General features: G+C 31.0%; 2 protein-coding genes across 3 annotated transcripts; one reads left to right on the plus strand and one right to left on the minus strand.

Moving 5' to 3' along the window:
• Positions 1-2,106: 2,106 nt before the first annotated feature.
• Positions 2,107-5,293, minus strand: LOC111697274 (glycine-rich protein 23). Of its 2 annotated transcripts, XM_023467204.1 has the most exons (5): positions 5,174-5,293; positions 4,342-4,452; positions 3,977-4,057; positions 2,745-2,771; positions 2,107-2,436 (listed from the first exon to the last, which is right to left on the minus strand). In XM_023467204.1, the coding sequence occupies exons 3-5, from the start codon at positions 4,055-4,057 to the stop codon at positions 2,203-2,205; spliced, it is 342 nt and encodes a 113-aa protein (XP_023322972.1). In that variant the 5' UTR covers positions 4,342-4,452; positions 5,174-5,293; the 3' UTR covers positions 2,107-2,202. The 2 variants fall into 2 exon arrangements, with proteins under 2 accessions (XP_023322972.1, XP_023322971.1); XM_023467203.1 differs by lacking the exon at positions 4,342-4,452 and having other exon boundaries at positions 5,174-5,291.
• Positions 5,294-5,694: 401 nt separating this feature from the next.
• LOC111697273 (uncharacterized) lies at positions 5,695-7,368 on the plus strand. Its single transcript, XM_023467202.1, has 2 exons — positions 5,695-6,108; positions 7,086-7,368. Exons 1-2 carry the CDS (start codon positions 5,853-5,855, stop codon positions 7,292-7,294), a joined length of 465 nt encoding a protein of 154 aa, XP_023322970.1. The 5' UTR covers positions 5,695-5,852; the 3' UTR covers positions 7,295-7,368.
• The last annotated feature ends 18,888 nt before the right edge of the window (positions 7,369-26,256 follow it).

Raw genomic sequence — 26,256 nt, forward strand, 5'->3', positions numbered from 1 at the left:
TGAGTTTGCTGCCACGGAGGAAGCAGGAATTGTACGAATGTCAAATTCTCCCTGGTCCTCTCCATACACATGAAGAAGAAAGATGGAGGCTGTAGGTTTTTCGGAGACTATTGGAGGCTGAACACCATTACTGTCCTGGATCGGTATCCTGTACTAAATATTGGTGATTTTACCTCAAGAGTTCAGGGTTTTCTCCAAGCTAGATCTACAGAAAGCTAGATTATTACCAGGTTCCTATGGCTCTGCAAGATATTTGCAAGACTGCCATCTTTACTCCGTTCAGCATGTTTGAGTTTCTTAGGTTACTTTGGCCTCAGGAACGCCGGTATACCTTTTAGAGACTGATGGATTCCATCCTCGGAGATTTACCTTTCTGCTTCACCTATGTGGACAACATCCTGGTGTTAGTAAGAACCTTGACTCTCATCTTGACCACCTCCATTAGGTTTTCCTCCTCTGTCGTGAGCACGGGCTCACCATCAGTTTACCTAAGTGTGAGTTTGCGGTGAACAAGATAGAATTCCTGGGTCACATGCTCTCTGCCTCTGGTAGCTCACCACTACAGAAGCATACCAGAGCTATCTCAGAGTTTCCACCTCCCTCCGACAAACCTGCTCTTCAGAGGTTTTTAGGGATGATTAATTTCTACAGAAAGTTTCTCTGTGACGCTGCTAGAACTCTGGCTCCTTTCACAGATGCACTCAAATCCCTCATCTGGTCTCCACTCCTTGATGCTGCGTTCCGTCATGCAAAGAAACTGCTCATCTTGGTTATTTGGTCTTATCAAAATTAGGAAAAAAGGGGAAGAGCATATTTAACTAAACTAAACCAGTGTGTATCCGAACCTCCCAGAGGAAGGGTGTCAGCAGAGCTTTCTAAGCCTGTTGAGAGAAAGGGCGCTAGTGCGTTGTACTTGTATAGAAGTCTAGATATCAAGGACACTTCTCTCCACAACTGACTGGAAAGCATGACTAATCCTGAACAAGATATAGTAATAAAGATGAATACAGAAGGAAAACAGAAACTCAAAACATCAGGGATGAAGTACACACTGATACAGGTCTTAAGGGGGAACAGAGCCTTCAATAGACTTTAATCAAATACCATAAACTGGTTTTTCACCCTTCTCAAAGTGGAAAGGCAGACCTCTGACAATGATAGGCAAAAGACACACTCCCCGTGTTTTAAAGCGATGGGACAGCATGCTTAGCGGGTTATTTTTTCTTTAAAAAATCTGTCCACGTGGGAATACACGTTAAAAGTGAGGACTATGGTATATCTCATACCTGTTACCCTTACACACCCATCCTCATCCGCCTACCTCCTAAATTCCAACCTTATCCTACTTCACGAGCAGATATAGTGGAACTCAGAAACTGCTTTGCTGTGGAATCTTAATCAAAACTTTCTGAGAGAGATCATCATTGGTATCATGAGTGTTCCTTTCCTAGGGGGTACACCCAAATCACCTTGAACCTAGCCGAATGCAGTTAAGGCTTTGAGGTCTTTTAATTTCTTACCAAATTACTGCAAGACACTGATACATGCAATGCAGCTGACAAAGGGAAGTTCTCATTATACAACAATGTCAGCAATAAACCTGCATAGATGGCCGATATCAAAAACAACTGGAATGAATATAGAAACTCAAGAGCTGATATTGAAATACTACAAATTGCCTGATCAGCTCTCGAAACTGCATATTAACCCTCCTGGGGGGGCAGGGGTGTGCAGCTAATTGAATGAGCAAAACAGGACAGCCAGGAAACATGAAGATTGGAAAAATAAGTATCTGCATTCTGCATTAAAAACATGTATCAATTAATTTGTTTCATAAAAAAATTATAAATAAATAAATTGATAAAGTTAAAAATATTTAACTAAACCTAGTAATGTATTCTGAAGACTAGAACAATAGTTTCATTTTGAGTCTGCATACACCTACCCCTCATCCTGCATATATTTTGAATAGATGACACCGTAATGCAGGATATCCTGGAAGGAATCAGTTTTCAATTTTATTTAGTTTTTTGCTTTTATTAAATTATTATTTTCATTGAATAAACATAAAGAAAAAGTAGAACTATTAACTAGAGCCAGTTGATAATTAAATCTTAACAAGATCTGTAATTTTTTATTCCAATAAGTAAATGTTAATTTCTATAGAAGATTCATGTCTCACTCATATGAAGCTGGTTCATCTCATCGTCCTAGTAATCCTAATAGGCTACCTAGCCCACCCCCACCTCCCCCTGCACCCCCTCCTGCACCTCCACCACCTCCTCCTCCTCCTCCAAGTCCACCTAGTAGTCCACTAAGTATTCCACCTAGTCCACCTGCACCTCCACCACCCCCGCCTCCACCTCCTCCGAGTCCTCCAAGTAGTGCTCCTATATCTAGTCCTCCCTGATAATCACTCCCCATTTGCACATCTTTCTTAATATCACAGCAGTGCAAAATAGATATCATTTAAGATAATTAGAATAAAAATAACAAATATTGAAATATATGCATATGCATATATTTTCTCAATCTTTGTATACATACATATATAGTAAAACAATAACAAAACAAAAAATTCAGAGATTGTATAGAAAAAAATATTGTGAATTTTTTGAAATTTAATGAAAATCGAATTTTGTTGAAATTTCAAAAATCCATGTCATGTTAGGTCCCACACAAAATTTGGGAACAATCGGTTCAGCCGTTTTGACATATAGTATACATATATATAGATTTATTACCTGCTCAGGTTCTAATGGCAACTCATCCTGAATATTAAGACAATTTTGAAGAAAAGTAGTAAATTATGTGCGTTGCATGTTTATTACGTTACCTGAGCTAAAATGTTAGAATTGTGGATATTGGGATCAATGCTTAATCTCTTCTTATTGTTAATCTTAAGATTATTATCTTTAATCAAGGAAAAGTGTCTAAAATTCAACCATTCGGAGCAGAGGCATATTTAGGACTTAGTCCAGGGGGGGGCTTAAAAATGTGGCCGGAGGGCAATCATTTTTTGGGGTTAGCCTCCCCACCCGGAACAATTGGAGCCCCCCCCCCTGGATTGCTAAAACTAACCTAAAACAGGGACTGTATTCTGAAAATTAAGTAGCAGAATGAATTATCTGAAAGAATTTTGACATTTTGATGCTTTAAAAAATATCAAATTACAAATTTACATATATCACTGTGTCAAAATTCTGATAATGAAAAAAATAAGCCGCGTGAAATTTAAGATTAAACAATGTCATAAAACATACATATTAATAAGATCCATAAACATTAAGCAATAAAAAAAACTAGAGGGGGTCGGCTGGGAAGGGAGGGGGAGTGGGGCGAGCTGTGCTAATTAACCGCTTCTTAACAGGAGGGGGGGGGGGGCTCAGCCCCCTTTGGTAACTGAAACCCCCCGAAAATCATAGCCTTCACTTTTCCAGAGGGTGAGAATGAGCCCCCATAGCCCCCCGAATACGTCTCTGATTCGGAGTGGCACATACGCAGATAGCAGAATACTGAACAGCCAATTACTAATTAGTAGCCGGGAAATTTAAAATTTGAAATTTGAACCCAGGAGAGATATCCAAAACAGAGGATTTACAAGAAAATGTAAAGTTTCCATAGTGGCCGGATATTCAGATTTAGCGATCAAAATTAAGAGTATCCAATTTTAGAGTTTTCAGCTCTGCTCAGTTTCTAATTGCAACTAGTCCTGGGACAGAATTTAATGAAAAAAATGCTTCAAATTAAAATTTGAATTCTCGATTCAAATCCTTCCTTAATCTTTAAGTTTGAATCAGTGGTTCAAATTTAAATTGGCAGTTGGCAGTTCAACGATGTAGCTCAAATTTAATAAATTTGGTACTTGAATATTAACCCTATCCCTGCTGGGGTACTTAAAACCAGGATATGCTGGGGAAGGAATAGGATTAAGAGAATGTAAGATAAATAGAAAATTATGTGTGTATTATATTACCTGCTGTATTTCTACAAGGTAATGTTTTGGACTAATAATGCCAACACTTTGGAAAAGTAACAGAACAATGATTGTATTCATCTAAAACAAATATGAATTACAGCGATCAAGGAATCAACAAAAAGTTCACGCAAAATTTTCACTACACGGCCGGTAAGCCGTAGTATATTTGAATTTCCGTGCCGGGTCAACCCTTTCCGGTCCCAGTTTGTACTGTATCGCCCTGACATTGGGTAAATAAAGCAGACACTCAATAGGACTAGCCGGTGCAGTCAGACTTTAGGTTGAATTTACTTTTACTAAAGGATCAGGGGTGCGTGACTAAAATAATTGTAAATTTAACCAGATGCAGCCTAAAGTAAGACCTTGTAGGTTGTAGTCGCACTAACCAGCCCTGCCTCCGCAACTGGGCCAAAAATATTGACCCCTGCTGTTGTCTGCCAGTGTAGTTGATATACCAGGCGGAGCAGTACAAACTAGGAGCGTAAAGGTTGGTTCAGCTCAGATTTAAATGTACATGAATTGAGTATAAGTTACTCAAACCTATAACCCAGAAAGATTAATTACGATCAAGGATAGCAAATTACCCTATAGATTGTATATGTTGCTATACCTTGTACATTGCAATGCATAATCACCATTGCTATTGGTTGTACATTGCAAAATAGCTATTGCTTCGGTTGAACATTGCATAATCACAATTGATATAGGCTGTACATTGCAAAACAGTCATTGGTATGATTGTTCATTGCATAATCACCATTGCTATAGGTTGTACATTGCATAATCACCATTGCTATAGGTTGTTCATTGCATAATCATCATTTGTATAGGTTGTACATTATATAATCACCATTGCTAAGGTTGTACATTGCATAATGACCGTTGCTATAGGTTTTACAGTGTACAGGGTGTCCTTTTAAACTTGCCAATTTACAAATTGCTGTAACTTTAATATTGCTTGGACATTTTCCAATCTGTAAACAAATTTGAGTAATCAAAAGATCTACGTTTTGTTGTATACAATTCTAATACAAAACAATGCGCAAATTCAGTGATCTTGGTTTCTTTAGAAAACACCATATATTGGAATACGGCTCAGATGAACTAACTGAATGTGCGCATTTTTTGGTATTAGAGTTGTGAATTTTCAAAAAAAAAAGTTACCTGACACTAAAATAAATGGTAATTTCATACCTTTTATTTTTCTGATAACACACTCCACTAAAACCCACTATTTTTTCGATCAGTGTTCAGGAGATTAATCCAGAATTAGTGTGATACAGGATATATATTAATAGTCAAGTGAAACAATTAGAAAAATTAAATGTAAATTAATAAAATAATTGGCTTCTAACATTGTTAGGTGATTACAAAAAGTTAGTTTAATATCAAATTTAAAAATATTTTTTTAATTTTAATTTTTCTGAGAGTAAATGACATTTCTTCGTACAGTGCTGATTATGAACCTGCATAAATATGTTTTTAGATTAGCGGGATTCGATAGAAATTGTAGCATCACAAAAAACAAAATATTTTTATAAAGGCAGATATTTTTAGGGTCACGGCCCGCTTATAGATATGATTCTATCTATCTATCTACACTGAACTCGGCCACAGTACAAATTTTATTTTGGTAATTTTTTCCATGGGCCTACCAGCTGATGTAGCAAACCGGACCCTAGATTTAGGTTAGGTTTATTTTAGGTGCATATTTATGTTTTTTTTAATGTTTCTTTTATACAATTTTTTATTTTCTTTTTATTCAAAAAAGATTTTTTTTGTTTACAAAGAATTAATATCTGAAGGAAAGTTCAGGATCCATAGAGTAGGAAAGTTGTACAGCTGTGTTGATAAACAGTGGGCCCTGTGATGTATGAACATGAGGTACTGCAGTGTAATATCTTGTGAAAATAACAGTACTTGTCAAGATAAAATCTTTTTTTCGTTCCCGAAAAAAGACCTAAGAGTAGCATGGGCGAAATTTACAAGCCAACCTTCCTCCTGGAATCCGAAAAAATGGAGTGTGATATGCTCAGACCATTTTTCTCCTGATGACCTTAATAGGGCTTCTAAAAGACTACGACCTGGAGACATGTCATCCTCTAACCCACAGTCATTAGCAGTTAAAGGTAATATGTGATTCAATTTTTGTTTTAAAAAGTTCGATAAATGTGAACTTTTTTTGATTTTGACGAAAAATGTTATATTCATTTTTAAACTTCTTTAAAAATTAAAAAGATTTGTGTGACTGTTAAACAGTGTACATATAGGTAAACGAAAATTTAGAGGTGAAAATCTTGGACAAACGGTAAAATAAATGGGTTTTTCTTAAATATTTGAACAAATTTGTAAATTTGTGTGATTGTGCAAAGGGAGAGGGGTTATAGTAAAAACGGAAATTTACAGGTCCAAAAGTGCGACAAACTGTAAAATATATGGGGTTTTCAAGGGCATATACAGAATGAAATGTAGGGGGGGGGGGGCAAAAATTGCGTGAAGCGCATACATTTTTTTGCCCCCCCCCTAGAAGCTCCTATGGGAGGGGGGCTAAATTTGAACTGTAAATTCAAAATATTTGGCTTCTAGACGATCAGGCATACCTTTTTTAGGGGTTATGGTATTCATTTTACGATATTGTCTGTTATTGAAAATTTGTATCCATTCTTTTATATTGTAATTTTCTTTTAAGAAATTCTTTTACTTTGCCCCCCCCCCCCTTGGAGCTCCTAGGAGGGGTGGGGGTAAAGTTTGAACTGTAAATTCAGAACATTTAGCTTCTTGGATATCAGGCAAAAGTCGCACAAGTAAAGGTACATATACAGTCCAATCACCTTGTAATTGCTTATTTAATAACTACTTTTTCTCTTCTTCAAACTAAAAATGAAATTAAAAGGGAAAATTAGGTTACAGCACTGCAATAATATTAATTTTTTTTATAAACAACAAACTATTTTTGTCCTGTTTTTCAGTCTTCACTCTTCAGTTTAAGAATTGAAAAGTGTGATAGCTCTGAGTTCACAGGTCTAGGGGGGAGATTTTTGAAGATTTCATTATCAAGATAAAGTTATAAACCTTTTTCTAGATTTAAAAAGAATATTTTTTTCAGATCATTCCTATGCAACCCAGGAGACCACACTTAATAGACTCTCTGCTGCAAACAACGATTTACAACAGCTTAACAACAAACTTCGAGTTAGGAACACCAGGTTAAAGCAGAAAGTAAAATCATTGGAGGATGCCCTGGAGAATGTAAAATCTCAGAGAACCAAGGTCCGAGTTCAGCTGTCCAAGTTGATATTGTTCAAAAAACAGTAAGAAGGAAGAATCCCTCATTATTGTTATCAATATTATATAAACAATATTTTTTTAAATAAAAAATTTGGACTTTTGTTGAATATATATTGTAAGGGAAAAAATAATTAGAACATAGATGACATTTTAATCTTTTTTACACTTGTCAGATTGGGAAAATTGATTTTGAATTTCCAATAATTGATGAATGACTAAGTTAGAGTGTAACAAAAACTGGGAGTCTGCTAGAACTCCAATGTACTGCATAACACCCCACCCAGAAAATTACATCGAAACTCGTCTATGATCCATCCATTTTATTATATATCCGTGTTTAGGGTGTTTCAAACCACATTTTAGATGAGTGCAAAAGATGTTTTAAGTTTGTAAAAAATCATTCGTTCAGAAAAAAAGCGAAAGTTTTTTCCAAATCTTTTGGAAAAAATCATTTTTACCGTAAAATAACTATCTTATTTTCAAATTCGTTCGAATGATTTTGAATCATTTGTTTTTAAAAAACAATAATTTTTTCATTTCTTTGAATGATCCATTTTGTTCGTTCATTTCACGAAAAATTTCGTTCTTTCTTAAAAATGTTGTTTGTTCAAAAACTTCCTGGATATCAAATAAAGATTAAACTAATCTGCAGATTAACAAAAAGAGCAGATAAAGCATTGATCTCGATATCAACAATACAAGAGTTTCAATTGGATTGGATTCCTGATACTTGATTAAGATTTCGTTAGTATAAACTACCATAAACTAGGGTTTCCATCAAAATTTTCGTTGAACGAAATTTTCGAAACAAAGTTTGCGAAAATTTCTAACGAATTTCGCGAATATCGCGAAAATTTCGAACGAATTTTGCGAAAAAATTTTAACAAAAATTTTCGCGGAAATGAACGAAAATTTTTATTTTCGTTCACATTTTCGTTGGCTGAACGAAACTTTCGCGAAAGAGATTGAACGAAAATTACTCTACCATAAACATTAATTTGCAAGGATCATCCTAAAAATAAGTAATTAAAGAATAGGCATCAAATATGGCATCAGATTATACAAATAGTGTCGATAACCATACCACTGCAGCATAATTACAGTAATCTAAATTAAAAATCTGGTTTCATAAATAAAGTTGAAAATTAATGATATGTTTATTGACTTCTAATAAACACAAAATATATATTATTAGAACTATTTAAAGGACTCATAGGATAGTATTTTATGATATAAAATCTTGTTCAGTACACAAATTTATCATGAACCTTTTGAACTAATCAACTTGTTTACCTTATATTGGACATGAATAGAAGTAAGTACATGTTGGTCCGAGTAAAATCGGAAATCCATGAGGACAAAATTGGCGGGAATCCTCGGTAAAGTACCTCCTAGAGGCCGTTATTACAACCTCTCAGATCTCCGCTACTCTGCCCGTACTCAACAACACACACAAATCCTCGAAACAGTTTTAGTTTAGAAAATGAAAATCATGAGAGCTTGTTGAAAAAAGTGAACAATATGTAGTTAGCGCAATAGTCGAAAAAGTTCAATACTGCGAAAATTACAAGTTGTTATAACTTCATTAAGTGATTCTGTAAATTACTAAGTAATGAATTAGTCAAAAAAAAAATACTGTTTGCTTTCGATTTGTTTCATTTTCAAGTTCCGTTAGAATTTTGATTTAAATCTAAATTTAAACCTTATATTTAGAAATGTTATAATTTTGACATATATGAAAATATAATGACTTTACCAGTTTAAACTTGCTTATAGTTATATATACTATAGTATAGATTTCCCTAACCTTTCCTAAAATCACGAAAGGGAAAAATTTCATAAGACCTTAAATAAAATACAGGCAAGAGTTCCCGGAGTTGCCTGTGGAATTAAAAAAATTGAATTTTGAAAAATAAAAAAAATCGATTTAAAAAAAAAGAAAAGTTAAAAACTTTTTTAGCCTATGTTACCCCTCAAAAACCAATATAGTTTCCCTCAAAAAAATCAGCCAATTCGGTCTAGCCGTTTGGCTGGCTATAGCTGACATATATATGAGCGAAGAGCTTTCTTATATAGAGAATACATTCCCTTAGTTGCTAACCCCCCCTCTCTCATGCGCGCCATCAGGGAGTTATTAAAGAAAATGGCTAAATCTTACAACTAATTTCCGTGACTCATATTATAAAGAACTTTTTTATTTATACAAATTATGAATTAGTTATCTTACAAAGACCATACGAGGTCTATTATCTTAATTGTTACACATTTTTTACCCTATGCATAAAATATTTGTAAAACAACCTTTAAATTACTATTTATTAAAAGTAAAAAAAAACTCTCCCCGTCTGTTTTTGGTTAAAAATGCTCACTTAAGATAAATTACTTACTTTACCAAAATTTCAGATAAAAAATGATATTTATAGACAAGATAGTTCAATGCTTTCTCCACTCAAATTAATTAAATAGAACCGTTGAAAACTTTTTTAAAGATGGTTTTTATCTCAAGTTTAATCTGCATCTATCCTTTAATCGGAGTCAGTCTCTTTATTTCTTCTGGGGTCGCTTCTATACACTGCAATTCTACGGTAAGTTTCAACAATAATAGTAAAATTACAAAATTCATCAACGTCAAGTCTGTTTTTATAATTTACTCAAACAAATATTAGAAAAAGGCGAGATAAAACATCCAATTAAAATGAAGATTATATTTGTACTTTCATTCAATTACAAAATTATTTTCATAAAATATTAAACTCAACTTCAGCAATTTTTGTCACTTCTTACACTTTTCTTCTTTCCTTGTTTACTTTATGGTTGCCTTAATCTTTCAATTTTCCACCAGAGGATGTTTATTTTACTGTCCCCCCTGTACGTATTGTATATTGTATGAATGTATATTTATGTATATAAATTAAATGTAGACTGAATAAACAGGCTAGGTTTACATTAGGGTTTTAGGGAATACAAGCACTAGACAGTAGACACCTTTAGTTGCAGTTTTACTTGGAATTGAATTTAATATTATCAAAAAAGATGATACTTTAATTAATAAAAAAGAATGATTAACGGTTTATATGATGACGTGACACCAGTGTAGCATGGGTTGCCATCATCAGCAAGTTAAAAAAAATCGTATTTTTATATGATCATGAAAACTTAATCTTGTGTCACTGAAAGAAAAAACAGAAAATTGGGTTTTAATGAAAATTAATCAAATCATTTATTTGTAAGTCTATTCTTTGCTTAATTCTACATATACACAAGAAAGAGTCTTACGTTTCTTTTAATCTAATTTTAAAAAGATTTTTAAAACTTTAAATTTAGAAAAATATTGAACTAAAATGGTTAATTAGGGTTTTTAGAGTGGTATGTCAGATTCACAATGGTAACCATCAAGCTTATATTTGATTAAAACTTCTCAAGCTAAACCAATTATTGTATTATTTACAATATATTGATCATATAAAGGTTTAATGGTTTTCAAGCTAAACCAATCATTGTATTATTTACAATATATTGATCATATAAAGGTTAAATGGTTTTCAAGCTAGACAAATCATTGTATTATTTACAATATATTGATCATATAAAGGTTTAATGGTTTTCAAGCTAGACCAATCATTGTATTATTTACAATATATTGATCATATAAAGGTTTAATGGTTTTCAAGCTAAACCAATCATTATATTATTTACAATATATTGATCAAGGTTTAATAGTTTTCAAGCTAGACCAATTATTGTATTATTTACAATATATTGATCGTATAAAGGTTTAATGGTTTTCAAGCTAAACCAATTATTGTATTATTTACAATATATTAATCAGATAAAGGTTTAATGGTTTTCAAGCTAAACCAATTATTGTATTCTTTACAATATATTAATCAGATAAAGGTTTAATGGTTTTCAAGCTAAACCAATCATTGTATTATTTACAATATATTAATCAGATAAAGGTTTTATGGTGTCTAATAATCAGACCTGCCAATCTCTGATTATAGCGATAGTCTTGTTTTTGGCAGTGTTTTCTTTAAATAAAAAATTGTGTAAGTGTTAAAGATAAGATTTGTTTTTGTTTTTGTTTTTGTTTTTCTTGTAATAAATATATTAATGGCGCCAATCCACAAAGAATAAAGCAACGTTGGTTCACTGAAGAAAAGGAAATTAATTTTGTATTTTGCTAGATTCAAACAAAGAGAGTAAACATAAACAGAACTAAAATTTCAGCAAGACTTATTAACATTTCATAATATTTAAATCTAATTTTCAAGGCCCATTTTTATTGATATAGAATAAGTGTTTTATTAAAAAAAACGTTCATTTAACTTTTTTATATAAAGTAATGTAAAAATATTTAAAGTAATATATATATAAATAACTATATTAAGTAGTCATCTATATGTGGCTATCTGTAAACCTCTTGACCGATTTGCCTCAAACTTTTATTGAGGAATATATTAGAACCCCGTATGAATATGCTTAGCTGCAGAGTTAAAGACTGGTACAGATCTCCAGACAAAGCTGGGTTCCCAAGCAAGTGTACAAATGTTTTTAGAAAATACATGAATCTATGTCCCTAGATGTTCATAATATTAGATTATCCTGACTAAGAATAAATTACTTCACCAAATTACTAAATTACACTACTTAGTAATGCCTTGGTAATGGAACTGATTTTTTGCCACAAACACTGATTTTTTAATCTTATAGACCTTTAATATTTCAAACTTTGAATTCTGTAAAATCAAATATTCTAAATTTTAAATATCAAAGGTTTAGACCATTTAGTTTAAAAAATTTATTACAAATTTTCAGTTTGTGTCAGAAACTCAATTCCTTTGTAAACATTTAGCTACAAAATAATTTAGCGAAATTTGTAAACTATATTTTATCACTTTAAACTTTATCTTTTCGCATATTTCTGTTTTGATTTGTGATTCTACATGGACCTTTTATGCCATTCTTCCATTCATATCTTATGAATTACCCTTTATCATTCATACAAACAAATACTAGAGAAAGATCAGAAATGATACTATCTTTAAAGTAGGGTGTCTTAAAAAAAACTATAATCGTGGTCGATTGGAAACTTGCTAAACATTGTTAAACTTGTTAAACGATTTAAAAAATTCGGGGAAATACGGCTCGGGTCTAAGCTGTCGTTGGACCTTATTTACGGCTTGAGCTTTCGGATTAAAGCTGCATTTAATTTTCCACAGAGTTGAATTGAAAAAACCGGTTTAATGTTCTATCTGGCGGATTTTCATGGTAGGAATTGGCGCATTCCCAGTTTTTATGAGAAAAAGACGCAACATTGAGTCTTATTCTCTACTAAAACCAATCAAGGTCGGTTTTATTTTCATTGGGCTTAACTCCTTAAGTCGAGCTGAAGATCTTGCAGCTGTCAATCACGTGACACAAGCTGTCGTTAGATAATTTAATTTTGACAATAATGATGTCATATCAAAAGTATACTAACCAGCTCAAAAGGAAAATCTACTAAACGTTAAAAAAATAATGTATAAAATAGCTCAGAGGAAAAGCAACAATAAAAATACTAAAATTATAATTAAAAAGAAAGAGGCGCCTTATAATAAATATAGGGTTACTCACAAAGCATGAGACTATTAAGACGACATAAAACTCTGAAGATATGAAGGTTAAATCAAGTCTTCTTTAATGACTAGCTTATTCTAGCTTAATCTTTTAATGGTTACTTTAATAACTAGCTTATTCTTTAATCTGTTAATAGTTAGCTCATCCAATGATTTGGAAAATAAATATACAAATTTACAGCTTTTGGGAATAATAAAAATAAGGAAAGAGACAGTATAAACTTCGTACAGTCGTCCCTGAAGTCTCATTCTTTGGGGGAAACCCTGGATTAATTTACGCTATTTACAAATAATAATAATAATAATAATAATAATGATAATAATAATAATAATAATAAGAAGAAGAAGAAGAAGAAGAATGATAATAATAATGATATAATAATGATAATAATAATAATTGATGATTGTTTAGAAGTATGAGGGCTCTAAGGATACAATTGCCTGGTGTATACCTAGAAATTATGAAATACAAAAACCACCATTTTTATGTAAGTACATTTTTTTTAAATACATGTTTTAAATATATCTATAAAACTTAACTTATCTAGATAAAGGCTTCTAAGCTAGAGGGCGGAGATGTAATTGTAATCTTTAAATATTCATATTTCATTTTTTAATATTTAATTTTTATGTCCATATCTTATTAAAAAGAAACAGTTATTTTATGAGACTAACAGAACGGTATGTTGCCTAACGCAACCCCCCTCCCCCCTTACACACAACCAAGTTATCTTATAAGAAAAGTATTTAATTTAAAAGTATTGTTCGTGTTTTATTAAATTTTAGAGAGCTTATCCTAATCTTTATCTAAAAAATGTTCATGAAAGATTGAAAAATATTTCCACATTCTAGAGAAGATAAATTGTCTAAAATCATATTCAAACTCAAAACATTGATTCATAAACATTTAAAAACCAACTTATTTGTAAGTAAATCTAGATTTGTGTAAAATAATATAAAACAATAGTTTAGAAAGTTAACTTCCTATTTGTAAACACATTTTGTCATGCGCAAAGATTTATTTAAAATTAAAGTTTAGTCTTGGAATTAATTTGAATCCGCCAAGACAACAGAGAGGATCAGATTCAATATAATAATTATGTCTGTTAAACGTCATTAAACACTTGTACAATAATTTTTAAATATTATTAATGACAAAACACGTAACATTCATGAAACATTTTGAATAGGAGAAACAAATTAGACAAAATTAAACTAGGGTATATATTTTACAAAATGACCCCCACCCCTCACACTGGGAGAGATATGATTTCTCCAATTTAAAGATAACACGTCATTTTTTCCATGCAAACACCTCTAAAACAAAAAAAAAATTTTTGAACAAAACAATAACAAATTTACCCCACAATTTAATAACTTCACATGTGTGCAAGAATTTTTTTACAGTTTGTTTATACATTTGAACCAGTCATACTTGATCAATAATCATACTTTAAGATTACCATCACCATCTACAGTTCATTTAATCAATGTTTTATTATTTAGATAATCCACCTGGAAAACAGAATATGAATCTACATTTCACATTCTCAATCAGAGAAATTAGGAATACAAAAAACGTGAAGAAATAAAGTTTTAAATAATGGGATCTATCTTTTAAAAAATTTGGATTGTACGTTGTTAAAGAAGATGTGACCAAAAACTTAGTTTTTAAGAATGTATATTTATAAATTTAAGTTTTCAATTTTATGACTCTCCAAATATTGAATTATAAAGTATTAGAAAGGTCTGAAAAGAGTTCCTTGTTTTAGAAAATATAAACAAAATGACATTCACAATAAACAAAGCAATCTTGCAGTTAAGCTTTCTTTAAAAATGCATTGTTAAAAGTGAGTTAGGCACGTTAAATTAAACTGCACATAAGATTAAAATTTTTATCTCATCTTTTAAAAAAATTAACCCTATCCCCGCTGGGGTACTTGAAAACCAGGATACGCTGGGGGGGGGGTCAATTTGACCCCCCCCCCCCCACCCCATGTTTTATGTCCAAATATGACAAATGATACATCATTAGAAAGCTCTTGTGCTCTACTTTTAGCAATTTGCAAATTTGCGAAAATTGAATTTTTTATCGCAAAATCCAGTTTTATAGTAAAAATGTTTGCCAAAAAAAATTTGTCCAAAAAATGACAAATTATACATTTTTGAAAAGCCCTTGACCATGCCATTTCAAATATGCAAAAATTTTTGCAAAATTTTAAATAACCTGATTTTTAATCAAGAAAAACTAAAAATGTGCAAATTTCCTTTGACAGGTTTTTTGCAAAAATTTTGCAATTTTTTTTCGCAAAACTTGTGCAATCCGTTTCCTTATGTCATAGGGTTTCCAAAAAGGTAAATTTTATCAAAATCTGACAAGTGAAAGTGGGTCAAAACAAAGATTTAGTTTGCTACAGGCAAAAGCAGTCATTCAGGCAGTGTGCCTGAGGACTCAGGCAGTTAGTATTAAAGCCCGGTTTTAGGCCTAAAGGGAGGGCTTTGGGTATGTAAGAAAAGTCAGAAAATTTCAACAGCCTCAGACCAATACTTTTTGAGTTATGTAGAAAAAACTACAGGGGGGGGGGGTCAAATTGGCCCCCCCCCAGCGGGAATAGGGTTAAATATTGCAAAGTCGACACACCTTTCTCGTATAAATCTCTTGCAGTTTGATTATTCGATCAATTTATGTGTCAACTGTTTGATGTTTATATAAGCTTGAATGTAATAACTGGAATTGTATTTAGATTTGTTAGGATGATTGGCGATCAAAATATAAAAAACAAATTTTGGCTCCCCGGGCTCCAATAATTCCCTATTATAATGTCTTAAAAGTGAGTTGAAAGTAAACAAATATGGTTCTTGATGCTGGCATTGTAAATTATATCTTTAGACATATACCCTGAATTTAATCATTGAAAGTTAACAAACCGTTGTTTATTATAATTTCAAAATTTATACAGACTTATTAGTTTGAATAATAAATTCCAGTACATTTATATTCTAAAAATGACATTGTTTGTTTGTATTTAGCGAGGTCAAGGATTCGGATCAGGTTCTTAAAATACCAATGTACTTTACTGTCAAGTGGAAGGTATAAGATGCATTATGTTTTTTATGAAGCACTCCTGCACTGTTTACACAATAAAGTAAAAGAAATACAGGGTGTCCCAAGAAAACTGTGTCATACTTACTGAGGAGACATTTTCCAATCTTTTACAATCAAGGTGTAATTAGAAAGCTCTATATTTCTGTTATTTCATGACGTAAACCAATTATTTGAGCGTAAGTCGAAAATCGATTTTTGAATTTTTCGATTTTTCACTTCTTATATTCGGTCGTTCAAAAAGTATGAAAAAAATTAAAATATTTTCAAAATTTTCGAAAAATATAAGATTGAAAATGAATTCACCATGGGCAACGTTTACCCCTATTTAGACACCCATGACGATGTTTGTGTGCTATTAATTTGAACCCCTAAAAATGACCCCTTAGAAATCAACTTTTTCATTATTGAAACATGCATATACTTTCACATATAAATCGATACCTTGGACGGCTTGTGCTCTCTAAAACATAAATTCATTTGAGAATGTGTTCTTTTTAAGCGTGAATAGTCCCTTAGAAGGCCCCATAAAAAATTTACATCATTTTTGGTCTATTTAAGTACCTTAAGTGGGGTATTAGGAGAGGGTCAGCAAAAATGAATTATTGGCATACAACCAATCAAAAAGAAATTTACAAATAGTTATTTTTTTTAATTACACATCAGGTTTTTTAAAATTTTGCAAATTTTTTGCTTATTTGAAATGGCATGGTCAAGGGCTTTTCAAACATTTATATCTTAGTACTTATAGGACATTTTTTTCAAACATTTTACTTCAAAACAGGATTTTGCGAAAAAAACTTTATTTTTGCAAATTTGCAAATTTTTAGCAGATTCTAAAAGTAGAGCATAAGAGCTTTCCAATGATGTATCATTTGTCAAATTTGTACATCAAACATGGGATTTAGAGGGGGACCCCGACCCCCCAGCGTATCCTGGTTTTCAACTACCTCAATAGGGATAGGGTTAAGATCATAAAAGTCTCTCTTCTTATTCTACGGTTTTCTGGTTCTCACTGTAATATTTAAGGAACACAGACTAAGAGTAGATCCCAAGCATAGAAGCTGGTTGGATAATTCTACAGGTAAAGGGGACCCTCCCTGACCCTCCCTGTATAGATGACAATGCCCAATTCACAACGATACCCAGTAAAGATTTGTTTTATCAAGTGTGAATAAGATTTCAATGTTTATAGTATTAAAAACTAATTTTTATTAACTTGCAGTTTCTCCGCAAAAGTGTATTGCGCATTTCTACTGCAGGATGACGTAAATTCATTATCATGATCAAATGAATTAAAACCTAGAAAAAGACTATATATCTTCCACATTATTAATTGGATAACGGTTCAAGGGCATCATATGGTGTAAATCAGACATTGCCATCTTGGCATGCAGAGGCACAACAAATTACGCTAACAGTCCCTTTAAGAACATCCAACAAAGTTACATTACGCTAACAGTCCCTTTAAGAACATCCAACAAAGTTACAATGTTTTTTTATTAATAAATTATTCAGGACCGATGGGAGAGAACACAGAGGAAGCAGAGGTAACCATAAATCTAGTTAAATCTAGATAAATCAAGATAAATCTATTTAAATTTAGATTAATCTAGTTAAATCTAGTTAAATCTAGTTAAATCTAGTTAAATCTAGATGAATCTAGTTAAATCTAGATAAATCTAGATAAATCTAGTTGAATCTAGTTAAATCTATAAATTAAATCTAGTTAAATCTAGTTAAATCTAGCTGAATTTAGTTAAATGTAGTTAAATCTAGCTGAATTTAGTTAAATCTAGTTAAATCTAGTTAAATCTAGTTAAATCTAGTTAAATCTAGTTAAATCTAGTTAAATCTAGTTAAATCTAGATATATCTAGTTAATTCTAGTTATATCTAGATAAATCTAGATAAATTCAGTTTTGTGTCCAACAAAATTATTAATAATAGTGATAATTTTAGAATAAAGTGCTTATCTTAAAGTAAAATTAGTGCAATTTTATGTATTCTTTAGTTTCTTTTTACACTTTTTATCTAATCTTGAAAACCATGCCAACTGATGTGAGCAAATTTCATTTTCCTTGTTATATTTGACACTTGTGACGTCGTCGTGTATAATTGGTCCATTTCTCTGTTGCCACCTATTGTACTTGATAATCTATTTGGTTAAATCTAGGTAAATCTAACTAAATCTAGTCAAATCTAGCTGAATCTAGTTAAATCTAGTTAAATCTAGTTAAATATAGCTAATACCAGTTAAATCTAGATAAATCTAGTTAAATCTGGTTACATTTGGTTAAACCTAGTTAGATGAAATAAAATATGGTAAAATTTGTTTAAAGGAATTAAGTCTTTGTCACAAACTCAAATTTTAAAAATACCTGTATCTTTGCAACCTAAAGGTGTAAGATTATTTCATCCAACATTATTCAATTTGAAATATTTAATGTCTACATCTATGGGTTAAGTGCATTATTAAGTTAAATCTGGTCAAATCTATACTAGTGTATGATTAATTGTTAAGATAGTGAAAAATCTAGTAAATCCGGATGAATCTAGTTATTAAGAGTTAATTCCAGTATAGTTTTTCTAGTATCACAGAATATAGAAAAGGAATAATATACATAAATATATATGTATATTAATAATATATTTCTCCTGAATTAATAAATATGTACTTTAAATTAGACTTCTTCTTAAAATTGTATCCTTTTTAATTTCTTCAATATTTATTTTAATATTTTATTATGTTTCAAAAGATTTTTGAGTGCTTTGAAGTCAATATTCGAATATTATGTAATTATATATATATATGCGCGCTCTGCAAATAATCTAAATTAAATGTTTCAAATTAATGCAGATACAAAACTAAAATTCATCTCAGTAAAAAAAATCTATGAATTAACAAGATGTAATATTTGTTTGAAAATATATATATAAATATGAGGATGCACTCGTATATCTCTCTTTTGATTGAATGATAAATTGATTACGTATATAAATATGTATAAAAGAATATGTTTCCACAAACTCTGCTTTCTAATGTCCATATTTTTGCAACCCAAAATTGTTGACCTTAGATAAATGTCAAACTATGAATTATTTGGATCAAATAATCTAAGTTTGCAATATCAATGGTTTACAACACCAGGTTTTAAAGATATAGGGATAAGACATTTGTGTTTGTGCCGGCAAAGACTCAATTCCTTAGTAATCTCTGTTTGGGTGTATAGTTTATTTATTTGTTTGTCCGATCATAACAGAACACCTAGACCGATTTTGATCGAAAAACTCGCTAATCTTTGATATATTTTTGTTTTTAACTCTTTTACGCAAGTAAGTGTATTTAGGACAGACTTCAAAGCAATATATTTATGTATCGTGATATTTAGACTTCAAACCTGGAGATCTACAGTTTAGAAGATTTTAGCAATATATTTATTTATATAATATTTAGACTCTAAAGCATCTATGGCGACCAAATCTAGAGATCTACGGTGTAGAAGGTTTTAGCAATATATTTATTTATATAATATTTGGACTCTAAAGCATCTATGGAGACCAAACCTGGAGATCTACGGTTTAGAGGATTTTAGAAATATATTTATTTATATAATATTTAGACTCTAAAGCATCTATGGCGACCAAACCTGGAGATCTACTGTTTAGAAGATTCTAGCAATATATTTATTTAAATAATATTTAGACTCTAAAGCATCTATGGAGACCAAACCTGGAGATCTACGGTTTAGAAGATTTTAGCAATATATTTATTTATATAATAATTAGACTCTAAAGCATCTATGGCGACCAAACCTGGAGATCTACGGTTTAGAAGATTTTAACAATCACAAGATTCTGGGAGAAATGGCAGGACTCAGGGAAATTATAAATTTAGTCAAAAATCAAAATAAATTTTATAAAAATTAGAGAACGTCTCAAAATTAATTACAATTTTGGGCCAAATTTCAACAGTATGGAGTTGTTTATTTTTTTGATTAATTTCAAAACAAAGCAACAATTAATTTCATAAAAAAATTCCTCCACATGGAAACTTAGATTGAAGCAGTTGCATAAATAGATAAAGTAGTTTTCCAATTTTATTTTGACATCAGTGCACAAATATTACAATTGAATATTTAAACTTTATGATATTTTGGTTAAACAGAACGTTTTAACTTTTAATTTGAAGCAAGTTTTACAAAAACAAACTTTTAAAACACATCTCGCGAGCCTTAACAATTTTAACAAATAATGCATTTGTATATTTTATTTAATCTGTAGTTTTTTTTTTGACAAATTAAGTTAACATACAATAAAAGTATGATTTTAAATAGGAAAATAATTTGTCAACTGATGTCGTCTTCTTTGATCAATTGAAATCTGGAAAGTTAAGCTACTCTTTACAAAATTCTTGGATGGAAATGCAAACAAAATTTAAATTAACCTAATTCAACTATTTTTTACCGAAAACTCAGGAAAGTTTAAATAAAAAAGAAAACATTGTAAAATGTAATGAAATGAATGAAGGCTTTGTCACAAAATCAAACTTTCTAATTCATTTAAAAATTTATTAAAAATTTATATTTTAAAGAATAACGATGGATAAAGAAGTAAAATATGATATAAAGTAAGTATTATTAATTATTTCAAGCTGAGTTAAAAATTAAACAGAAATAAGCTTTTTTTCCAAACTATACTTTGTAAATTTATTCATTCCTTAAAGCTTTTTTAAATCCATTCATATATTTTGATGATTTTTTTTACATGAAATAAATTGAAAATTCCCCTCACAAGGTTTTATCTTTAAATCTTTATTCAATAGATATATCATGTTATCTGAAGATTCTATAATTGGTTTAAATATTTTATTCATGTTTTTTTTTACAATATACATGCTAGGAATATCATGCATGCTAGGAATACCATACATGCTAGGAATATCATGCATGCTAGGAATACAATTCATGGTAGGAATATCAAACATGCTAGGAATGTCATACATGCTAGGAATACCATACATGCCTAGGAATGTCATACATGCTAGGAAAACCATACATGCTAGGAATAACGCGCATGCTAGGAATACTGCGCATGCTAGGAATGCCATCCATGCTTTTGATTTTTTAGTTTTGTTTTTGTAATTATAAGAACATAAAGATTTGATAATTTTAAAGTGACATCATATCATTCATATTTATTAGAGTACAAATACATTTTCCATATTTTAGAGTAACAATTAGCATATATAAAAATTATATAATAAACACTATATTTTCCATATTTTAGAGTAACAATTGCCATCTCTTGTCAAATGGACTTCAGTCAATATCCATTTGACTCTCATCTCTGCACTTTTCAAGTTGGAAGCTGTAAGTATTAAAGGGACTAGAGACGCAATTCTATTTGAACTTACAATAACTTAAATTGGCATGTTCGGTTCACAATGGTGCCATTTAACCCTGTGTCTATTTAAAGATAATTAATAAATTGGTTTTCTGTTAAAGCTGTTTGCGTATTTTTGATTCAGAGGTTTAATTGAAATCACTCCTACAGTTTTTTAAAAAGTTGTAAATATTCATACTTTAGTCTTATGTTTGTTATATCTTTATCAAGTAATTATACATTTCTCTTACATTCTTCATATGTTTATCTAGTATTTATATCTTTCTCTTCCATTCTTCATATGTTTATCTAATATTTATATCTTTCTCTTACATTCTTCATATGTTTATCTAGTATTTATATCTTTCTCTTATATTCTTCATATATTTGTCTAATAGTCTTCATATATTTGTCTAATATTCTTCATATCTAGTTTATTTGTCTATTATATTTGTCTAATATTTGTCTGTTTTAGATTTTTACGATAAGAACTCTGTTACCTGCACGTCGGAATATTTTGACCCAAGCCGAGAATCTGACTTTTTAGAGAGAAATCTACAGCATTCAGGTCAATTTTTTGCAGATTTAAAAAAAGGTTTTGAGATGAGAATTTATGAAAAGAAAGAGAGATTGTTGAGCTAGGTACGGCTAGTTTAAATACTTAACCTACTTGTTTCAGCTTTTACCATATAGTAAACCATAGTTACAACTTCTCACAACTGCCAATCTCAAATTGAAATAGTAGTTGAAATCGGTAATACTAGGTCCACTTCCAAACATATTTTAGTGTATACATTTCATCCTTTTAGTACATCCCTTTCTCCCTGTTAGTACATCCCTTTCTTTCTCTTAGTACATTCTTTTCTTACTCTTAGTACTTCCCTTTCTCTCTCTTAGTACATCACTTTCTTACTCTTAGTAAATCCCTTTCTTCCTCTTACTACTTCCCTTTCTTCCTCTTAGTACATCCCTTTCTTCCTCTTAGTAATTCCCTTTCTTCCTCAGAGTACATCCTTTTCTTTTCTTAGTACATCCCTTTCTTTCTCTTAGTACATCCCTTTCTTCCTCTTAGTACATCCCTTTCTTCCTCTTAGTGCATCACTTTCTTACTCTTAGTACATCCCTTTCTTTCTCTTAGTACATCCCTTTCTTCCTCTTAGTACATCCCTTTCTTTCTCTTAGTACATCTCTTTCTTCGTCTTAGTACATCCCTTTCTTCCTCTTAGTTTATCCCTTTCTTCTCTTAGTACATCCCTTTCTTCCTCTTAGTACATCCCTTTCTTCTCTTAGTACACCCCTTTCTTCCTCTTAGTACATCCCTTTCAACCTCTTAGAACACCCCTTTCTTCCTCTTAGTACATCCCTTTCTACCTCTTAGTACATCCCTATCTTCCTCTTAGTACATCCCTTTCTACCTCTTAGTACATCCCTTTCTTCCTCTTATTACATCCCTTTCTTCCTCTTAGTACATCCCTTTCTTTCTCACAGTACTTCCCTTTCTTTCTCATAGTACTTCCCTTTCTTTCTCTTAGTACTTCCCTTTCTTCCTCTTAGTACATCCCTTTCTTTCTCATAGTACTTCCCTTTCTTTCTCTTAGTGCATCCCTTTTTTCCTCTTAGTACATCCTTTTCTTCCGTTTAGTACATCCCTTTCTTCCTTTTAGTACACCGCTTTCTCCTCTAAAAATATTGTGTTCTTTTTCGGAATGAGGTTATTTACCATAGTCTTTTAAAACACGACTATTCTTTAATTTTACCTTGATATGATGATAAGAGACAGAGAAACCAGGGGCTTCATGGAATCATTCAACCCGATCCGCCCCAACCTTCTTTAACATTTTTGTCTTTCTGTCAATGTAACTTATTTTTTAACCCCTTTATGTTTATTACTATTTTCTTGTTCAAATACCCCACCCCCCCTATATAAATTTGCGCTTTTAAGAGTATTATAGTGTATTATTTCTAACCCCTGCAAGCGTCTATATATAATAAGTATATATCAGACAGAGAAAACAATTATGTAATTGATTATTTTGCTTTGTGGTAAATCCCACGTTAAAGTGAAAATGCTTATCGATAAGAACTGTTTTCACGTTTTACCTAATGTACTGTTCTAGATATAACGTTGGTGTAACATTTCATGAAAAAGACATTTTATAACTAGTCATTTTATTGACAGGACATTTCTATTTGTAGCACATTTTATAGACGGCAGTTAAATAGACATTACCTTTCTTAAACGGAAATTAAATAGACAGGACATTCTATAACGGAAGTTAAATAAACAGGACTTTATTATTGACAGGAATAGGGAATTTCCTGGACACAAATTTCAATATTTTTCAAAGATAATGTATAAATTATTTTTTTTTTTTTGCAAAATTATCTATTTCGATAAATTTTACACTGTTATTTTTGCGATATAAATAGACATATTTTTCTGTGAAATTTCCTATCTATGATTTTGTTTTCTATGAAATGTCCAGCACCTTTAAGTTACCCCTATATTAAACCAATGACCGCTCCCTTTAAAGGCTGAAAAATCCATTTTAATATTATTAGTTGTGTAGGGATTTGGCAAAGTCCTATTTACGAACGAAGTTTTTAAACATTTTCAGATTTGTGTAGAAAGAATTAATTGCAGGCAAAATATTTATCGATTTTTTTTGCGCAAGAAAAAGAACCGTTAACAAATCTAAAATAATTCACAGACAATTGTATGACTCTTTTTAGATCCCATAATGAGATTTTTTTTTAATTCAGACCAAAAACTTCTAAACGTATAATTGGTGGGCCAATCCGTTACGTTTATTAACTTTAGAAATTGGTAAAACGACAGGTCGAAAAAGTACTAGTTCGTGGGCCGTGGCCCCAATTAATCTAGTTTGTGGGCCGTGTGTCCCAATTAAACTAGTTCGTGGGCCGTGGCCCCAATTAATCTAGTTCGTGGGCCGTGGTCCCAATTAAACTAGTTCGTGGGCCTTGGCCCCAATTAATCTTGTTCGTGGGCCATGGTCCCAATTAAACTAGTTTTTGGGCCGTGGTCCCAATTAAATTAGTCCGTGGGCCGTGGCCCCAATTAATCTAGTTCTTGGGCCGTGGTCCCAATTAAATTAGATCGTGGGCCGCGGCAGCTGTATTCTTTTTGAATTCTACAGAAGCTTTCTCCTTTAAAATGCGCAAAAACATCTGGCTAACCTAGATAAATGGATACAACCACAATATATCTAAATATACTGCATACTGTAAACTCCAGCTTATTTCAAATACCGGGCCGACTTTAAGCAGGTAGAGCAAGCTGTATAAGTACATACACAGACTAGATTGGGCAATACGGGACGGTACACCAGATGAATCATCTTCCACAATAAGAGAGATTTACAGTGTGCAGAGCTGAAAACTTTAGTATGGTGGATATCAAGATCAATGGTTGATCTCTTCTTTTTCTTAATCTCCAGATTAAATAATGTTTGTTCTCCTCTTGTTTATTAATCTTAAGATTAATTCACCGATCTGGATTAAGTATATTCCATTCTAAAGTTTTAAGCTCAGATAAATTTCTTGTCACTACTATCAATTAAAGATTAAACAAGAACAAATTTTCCGAATTTTAAATTAAAAAATAAATCTACAAAATTAGAAAATAAATCTACAAAATTAGAAAATAAATCTACAAAATTAAAAATAAATCTACAAAATTAGAAAATAAATCTACAAAATTAGAATATTAATCTACAAAATTAGAAAATAAATCTACAAAATTAGAAATTAAATCTACAAAATTAGAAAATAAATCTACAAAATTAGAAAATAAATCTACAAAATTAAAAAATAAATCTACAAAATTAAAAAATAAATCTACAAAATTAGAAAATAAATCTACAAAATTAGAAAATAAATCTACAAAACTATAAAATAAATCTACACAATTAGAAAATAAATCTTTAAAACTAGAAAACAAATCTACACAATTAGAAAATAAATCTACAAAATTATAGAATAAATCTACAAAATTATAAAATAAATCTACAAAATTATAAAATAAATCTACAAAATTATAAAATAAATCTACAAAATAAATCTACAAAATTATAAAATAAATCTACACAATTAGAAAATAAATCTTCAAAACTAGAAAATAAATCTACAAAATTAGAAAATGAATCCGAAAAATTTAAGCAAAGATTTGTTTTCAAAGGAACTGAGTTCTTGCCACCAACTGAAATGATCTAAATCTCAATACCTTTGCAATTTTTGCTGTAAATCTTTGACATTTCAAACTATTTGACCCAACAGAATTCAAAGTTTGAAATATCAAAGGTCAGAGATTGGGACAAGAACTTAGTTTCTTTAAGCAAAAAATCTTTTTTCAAAGGAATATTGAGCCTTTCTTTGCCACATACTCTGCTTTTCAAATTCTTATATCTTTGCAACCCGACGTCGTATACCGAAGCTATGAATTTTGTTAGATCAAATATATTAAAGCTTGAAATTTCAAAGGTTTACATTATCAGGTTACATTTAGTTTGTGACAACGACTCAATTCCTTGAACAACAATAAATTAGTTCTATCCTCAAATGTTTCACAAAAATAAATCTGATCTTGATATGCGAATCTTTCTTCAAATTTTAATGAAAAAGAAACCATGGCTTTTATTTTTATTCTGTAATACACATTTTAAAAATCATTCTGCTAAATTAAAGTAAAAAAATTTAAAATTTAATTTACAAAAATTTACAAGGGGGAAATAGATTTTAATTCAGGATTAAGAATTTTATACCCCCTCCCCCTTCCTCACCCCAAACCCCCCCCTCCTCCAGGGGCTAGAAATAAATCAACCCTTGAAATGATTTTATTTCAGTTGAATTCAGAAATCTGTCCTC

This window comes from Eurytemora carolleeae, unplaced genomic scaffold (assembly GCF_000591075.1).
Source record: "Eurytemora carolleeae unplaced genomic scaffold, Eaff_2.0 scaffold48, whole genome shotgun sequence".
Taxonomy (NCBI): Eukaryota; Metazoa; Arthropoda; class Copepoda; order Calanoida; family Temoridae; genus Eurytemora; species Eurytemora carolleeae.

Excerpts from the sequence above, each read along its gene's own strand:
- LOC111697273 (XM_023467202.1), top strand. The coding sequence starts at position 5,853 with ATGAACATGAGGTACTGCAGTGTAATATCTTGTGAAAATAACAGTACT. Across the intron at positions 6,109-7,085 it reads ACAGTCATTAGCAGTTAAAG|ATCATTCCTATGCAACCCAG; the intron begins GTAATATGTGAT and ends TATTTTTTTCAG.
- LOC111697274 (XM_023467204.1), bottom strand. The coding sequence starts at position 4,057 with ATGAATACAATCATTGTTCTGTTACTTTTCCAAAGTGTTGGCATTATT. Across the intron at positions 2,772-3,976 it reads ACCTTGTAGAAATACAGCAG|GATGAGTTGCCATTAGAACC; the intron begins GTAATATAATAC and ends CTTAATATTCAG. Across the intron at positions 2,437-2,744 it reads TGCCATTAGAACCTGAGCAG|AAAGATGTGCAAATGGGGAG; the intron begins GTAATAAATCTA and ends TGTGATATTAAG.